The 6,071-nt window shown below is 37.0% G+C and overlaps 2 protein-coding genes across 2 annotated transcripts; both read right to left on the bottom strand.

Moving 5' to 3' along the window:
- Positions 1-502: 502 nt before the first annotated feature.
- LOC104113718 (uncharacterized) lies at positions 503-1,477 on the bottom strand. The gene has a single exon (XM_009623979.2). It carries the CDS (start codon positions 1,475-1,477, stop codon positions 503-505), a length of 975 nt encoding a protein of 324 aa, XP_009622274.2.
- Positions 1,478-3,348: 1,871 nt separating this feature from the next.
- LOC104113714 (probable methyltransferase TCM_000336) lies at positions 3,349-5,749 on the bottom strand. Its single transcript, XM_009623975.4, has 4 exons — positions 5,593-5,749; positions 4,998-5,417; positions 4,281-4,553; positions 3,349-4,012 (listed from the first exon to the last, which is right to left on the bottom strand). The coding sequence occupies exons 1-4, from the start codon at positions 5,665-5,667 to the stop codon at positions 3,680-3,682; spliced, it is 1,101 nt and encodes a 366-aa protein (XP_009622270.1). The 5' UTR covers positions 5,668-5,749; the 3' UTR covers positions 3,349-3,679.
- Between the last annotated feature and the right edge of the window lie 322 nt (positions 5,750-6,071).

The following is a 6,071-nucleotide window of genomic DNA, read 5'->3' on the forward strand; positions in this document are numbered from 1 at the left end:
TATTTCCTTTAGGTCTACAACTACTACTAATAGGGCATCTCTCTCATGCTCTATGTTTGCAATTCTCTCAGTCAAAATATCTTTTTCCCTTTTTAAACTTTCAATGGTCTCTCTTAGATTAACCGCAACCACCACTAGATCATCTCTCTCGTGTTCTATTTCTCCTAATTCCGTGGTTAGCGCATTTTTATCATTAATGAGACGGTGATAAGCATCAATTAAAACATTAGCCAAAGATATAAGCTTCTTTTGAGAATAAAATTTCAAATTTTTTTGAACATCTAGAAAGTTTACCTCATCTTCATCTTTATCTTCCTCATCCTCATATGGAATCATATTCAACTCCTTTACTTTCTACTGCCATTATGGAGTTGTCATCTTGATCATCATCATCTCCAGATTCACTGGAGGAGTCTCCCCATGCAGCAAGAGCTTGTTTCACAACATTGTCAACGACATCTTTTCTCTTGAACTTTTTGTGAGGAACTTGGTTCCTTTTGCCTCATTTGTGTGTGTTGTGCTTGTATTGGTCTTGCTTAAGGAGAGGGCAGTCCTTGATGAAGTGTCCTGACTTCCCGCATTTATGACATAGGTCATACCCTCTTGGCTTGCTTGAACTACCCCTCTTTGGGATACCTCCATTTCTGCGAACTATTTTCTGAAATCTCTTTGTCAGATATGCCATATCAGTATCCTCAACTCCTGAGTCATTGTTGTCTGTCTTGAGGACCAGGTTCTTCTCTCTTTTGGACTCTCTTCTCTCATTGTCCTTCTTCTTCTTCTTCTTCTTCTTCTTCTTCTTCTTCTTCTTCTTCTTCTTCTTCTTCTTCTTCATTTCATAAGTTTTCAGATTACCAATGAGTTCATCAATGGTCAGCTTCTGCAAATCCTTTGCCTCTGTGATGGCGTTTACCTTGCTATCCCAGGAACCAGGTAATACACTAAGTATTTTCCTGACATGTTTGTTCCTGGGAATGATCTCTCCCAGTGAGTGAAGCTCATTGATGATAGAGGTGAAGTGAGTGTACATGTCCTGAATGGACTTGTCGTCCTTCATTCTGAAGAGCTCATACTCAGTTGTCAATATGTCGATCTTCGACTGCTTGACTTGAGTTGTCCCTTCGTGTACTATTTGAAGGGCTTCCCAGATCTCCTTAGCATTCTGACAAGCTGAGATACAGTTGTATTCATCTGGTCTGATGCCACAGATAAGAATCTTTTTTGCCCTGAAATTTTTCTCAATAGCCTTTCTGTTAGCATAGTTGTACTCTTTTCTCATTTTTGGGACTATAGTTGTTCCCTCACCAACAGTTTTCATGGGAACAAAAGGTCCGTCACAAATTAAATCTGACAACTCTGAGTCCTCAACCATGATGAAATCATGCATTCTTGTTTTCCGCCAACCATAGTATTGGCCGTTGAAGCTAGGTGGTTTGTACGTTGATTGTCCTTCCTCGAAGTTTGGTGGAGCAACCATGATGAAGATTCTTTCTAGGTGTTAACCTTTTAGAAAAAAACCGCTCTGATATCAATTGATAAAGACTAAAGGTCCATCAAACTATGTAGAGAACCAGGTTCTCTAAAAGTTCCCACAGAACACACGCACACTGCAATAAGTAAGTGACACAATGGAATTTTACGTGAAAAATTCTCAGCTCACGGGATTAAAAATCACGATCGACCCTTGTAGGATTTCAACTTCACTACTAAGCAAACTTCAGATTACAAACTATTGTAAACTAGGAATTAACCTTTTAATCCCTCACTAACTTGTAACAACTCTGTTACAAGCCCCTTTGTAATAACTCTATTACAAAGCTTACAACTCGACTAACTCTAGCCAAGACACAAACACAAGGTTTATGATTTTACAAAAATTTCCTACACAATGCTTCTAACTAAGCTAAGTAGGAATTACAAGTTAAGTGCTTTAACAAAGGTGCAATATAACTAAGGACATGTAATGACTCAATACAGGAAATTGGTTCTTCGTTATGTTGTTCTTTGTTCTTGATGCCCTTGAGAATCACTTGCAAGATTGACACAGACTTGAGAGAATGCTTAATCGATTCTTGAATGTGCAAAGTGTTTTGTTTTGCCTTTGCTTGATGTTAATAACTCATTTGTGACATCACTTGAATGATGCAAGCAAGTTAGGTAAAGGGCATTCCCCATAAAGTTGAATGTTGCACTGTTTTTGCACTGTTGCGTGTGCAGGCAGTAACTTTACAGCTGTGGGGAGTTGACTTGTATAGTCACCAAGGGAACTGGTGGCCATTTGTTCCCTCTCTTGTTCCTTTGACTCTGAAGAGTTGAACCGCGTCCCCGAACTGAGACTTATTGTTCTTTAAGTACTTGAGAATGTGTAACAGATTGCTTATCTGATTCTTATCATTAAGTTTGTTAGATCATCGAAACATAACAGGAATACATATAACCTATCATGACAAGATGCTCAAGCTGCAGCCAGTAGTCACAGGTATCATTGTTTGCTGGGAAATGCCTAAGTCTGGCACATTCAAGCTGAATATTAATGGAAGCCATACGCCATCAACAGGTAAAGCTGGATGGGGAGGTGTGCTTAGAGCCTATAATGGTAATATGTTCATGTTTTTTTCTCAGCCAGTCGACAGTAATAGCTATATCATGGCAGAAGTACAGTCTGCAAAGTTTGGTATTGATTGCTATGTTCAAAATGGCTATAAGGAATTCACTTTGGAACTAGACTCACTAGAAGTTATTCACATGATAATTGAACAACAAGCCAAGATTTAGAAACTGCAAGACACCATTAGAGACATCTCTCAATAGTTGAGTCAGGCTAATGTCATAGTAACACATTGTTTTAGGGAGGCTAATAGTGTTGCGGATTATCTAGCAAAAAGTGCCAAAGATAATCATCATGGTTCTGTTTATCACACTTTCAGAGATCATCCTAATGGTGCCAAGGGTCCTTCCTGTTAGACAAATTTCAGATGCCTTCCATTAGGCTTAAGATATGACATGGCTAATTTCTATGTTAGTCCAAATTTGAATGTGGGGCGGCTGAATAAATTTTTGCTTTTCATGCCATCCTTTTTTGAAGGACAAGTGTTTGTCCTTGTGTTGTGTCTTTTGAGGTAAGGTCAAGCCCCCTCTTGGTACTCTTTCTCATAAATACGATCATCCCCATATCACTGGGAAATGTTTTAAAAATAATAGAGGCTCCTAGAGAAGAGACAAGAGCCAGAGAAATTTACCTTGAATCCTCTCGTCTTGTTAATTTAGCAGTATCTTTTACCTCACTTTATTATCAGTCTTTTAAACATTTAAAGGTATCTATTTGTAAGAAACTGTAATTTATCACACTTTATGTGATTTTCAAACAAGTAAATTTTTACTTCACCAAAAATAAAATTGATTACAAATTCATGTAAAAAAGTTAGAACACTGTCCTCCGGAGGAGTCTCTCCCTTTTTTTCATTTTTCTTTTTTTGAGTGGAGAGGTTTTTTTTTCTTCTCAAGGACGTACGGTAAGCTAGGCCAAACGGATGGGAAGAATACGAGATCTCTGATCTTGGTTTTGTACCCTTGACCAACATGAAGTAAACCTAGATCATCTACAAACAAGAACTATCATCGTCAAACACAGCTATTTAAAAAGTGATGCCTCATTGTCGTGACATTACATATCATTTTGTTATGGTTTTCGAAGGAGGAGGAGGAAAGTGATTGGCCTAATTTCCTCCTTTGCCATCTCTTCATCTACTAATCTACCATATTCCTGAAACAAGTCCTCAATAATTGCTTCTCCAAAATGGTGAGCCACCATTGATTCTTGGATAGACCTAACTGTCATAGCCACCGTTGTTCCGTAGCTCATACCTTTTGCAATTGCTTTCTCTATTTCAAACGTTTCTAGCCGTTCCACTTCAAAGCACCCATTTACCTTTACTGCTGCTTCTATTTCTTCCTTACATGGAGCATAAAAATGTACATCATAAGACTCAAGCTTTTCCTTTTCCACTTCTCCCTAAACATAATGACAAATAATTAGAATATCAAAAAAAGTATTTTTAGTGCTAATTACACGTCCAGATTTTAGTCTTCATACTATATTCGTTGGAAAATAAAGTGAGTGGCGCATAAATTAAAGTACTGTGTGATATATAAGTCTTATTTATTGCCAATTACGTGCATTTTTATTGGCACATCCGCTGTACAAGCCTCTTCGCTCAACAAGATAAAATGAACTTATATAGACTACATATTTTGTTAATGACCAACTTATTAATACGTACCTTACTAATTAAATTCTTTAATGCTTGATAGAGGATTTTCCAGAAGAAAGCATTTCCTCTATCAACGTGATTAAAACCTTCCCTGCCTAATAAAATCAGCACCATCTTTCCTCCGCTAACCAGCTCATCCGACCGCGAATGGAGGAACAACGAGAGGTCCTCCTCGAACTGGTTAAAGTAAGCTTTGGAAACCTCAGAAGGACTATGTTCGGATATGTATATGCTGTTTTTATTCAAGGAATTTCCCTGTTCATCATATAATCCTGGTGGAACCTGAGAGAGAAAAGAAGTTTAAACTTTATGAGCATTAATATAAGAAATGTTGACATAATCAGGTCAATTACAATGTAATTTCAGATAACTTCATTCAATAAGCAATGGTTTTTTTTACCTAGAATAAATAGTAAATATGCTAGTACCAGCTTAAATTATTAGAGAGACCCAATTTAGACAGCCTAACTCTTTTCCATGGGCCAAAGATGAGCCTAATTTTTTGTGCTAATTCAGTACCTCTGACTAATCTGATACTATCTTGAAGTGTGTGATCATCTGGTTAAGTTGTTGGAAAAAAAATAAAATTTTACTTATTTATAGTGTAAACATTTTATATTCTGTCAGTATATATAACTTAAATTTAACAAAATGATAACTGAAACATGCACTCTTTAATTCAATTGAACAAACTAAAATTGTTGAGAATTAATTGAAGAGACTAACCCTGGAAAGCCAATGCAAGCTATAAGATGAATAGATAAAGTGCAAGCAATGATCTGGAAAGAGTCTTCCATAAAATGAGCCAGGATAAGCAGCTATATATATATTTGAAGTGCCTCCATTTTCATGACCATTTCTTTTCTGCTTCAACAATTGATGAAACTCTGGCAAGGCCTGGAAAATAGCGTTGAAGTCATTCGTCGGAAGGTCGTTCAGAAAAACTCGGAACTCCGGTGCCGGTTGCTCAAGCTTTTTGCGGCAGCTACTTTCGATTTTATCCAAGATATCCTTAAGGTTTGACAAGGTATTAGGTCCTGAGGAACAACCTAAGTCAGCTATGCCTATGCTTTTAGGCTTTGTTGCGAGATAAACTTCTTCCACGGTCTCCAGAATTATATGCTTCACCATATCAGATGCCTTCTTCTGCATAATTAAAAGTTTAAATTCTATACACTAATAGACGGTATAAAAAAAAATTGCACTATCAAATAAACACGATAAGCAGTAATCCCATCGTATTTGCAAAACTTTAGTATAATAGGCAGTATAGCTATCATTTCTAACACTTGTAGTATTTATTATGTGATGCAAGAGAGACCTGGAGTGAAGAATTTCTGGAATAGCTAGTTTCTCCAACTCCTCCTGTCATGTGGAAGACTTTCTCAACATCCATGGTGGAGAGAGTTTAATTCTACAATCTTTGTGTCCAACCCCAGAGTGTTTGCCATCCCCTTTTAAAGGCATGTTTCAACAGGGAGTGGGGTTTTGACATATTTTTACTTTTTTTTGGTTTTTGTTTTAAATGGTTCCGATATGTGTATGGAGCTCCCGACTCATACAAATTTTCGATGTGTAAAAAGAGATGGAAGCGTTTTGCATAAGAGTTTTTTTCATTCTCAAGGCTCGAATTGAAATCCTCTTTTAAGTGTGAAAGAATCCTATCTATTTTACCATAAGCCTGGATGGTGATACAATTTTACATTATCTCATATCTAAAGAGTCCGGAATAAAACAATTTATCTTTGGAACTTTTGCTTATTAGTAGCGCTGGTTGGAAAATTTATGGATGAAATATCT

This window comes from Nicotiana tomentosiformis, chromosome 2, assembly GCF_000390325.3.
Source record: "Nicotiana tomentosiformis chromosome 2, ASM39032v3, whole genome shotgun sequence".
In the NCBI taxonomy this organism is placed as follows: Eukaryota; Viridiplantae; Streptophyta; class Magnoliopsida; order Solanales; family Solanaceae; genus Nicotiana; species Nicotiana tomentosiformis.

What these genes read in the sequence shown, in the direction of transcription:
- LOC104113718 (XM_009623979.2), bottom strand. Translation starts at nt 1,477, where the DNA reads ATGGTTGCTCCACCAAACTTCGAGGAAGGACAATCAACGTACAAACCA.
- LOC104113714 (XM_009623975.4), bottom strand. Translation starts at nt 5,667, where the DNA reads ATGGATGTTGAGAAAGTCTTCCACATGACAGGAGGAGTTGGAGAAACT. An exon ending in GCTTGCATTGGCTTTCCAGG is followed by an intron (nt 4,554 to 4,997) that starts GTTAGTCTCTTC and finishes TTTCTCTCTCAG; the next exon opens with GTTCCACCAGGATTATATGA. An exon ending in TAAAGAATTTAATTAGTAAG is followed by an intron (nt 4,013 to 4,280) that starts GTACGTATTAAT and finishes CATTATGTTTAG; the next exon opens with GGAGAAGTGGAAAAGGAAAA.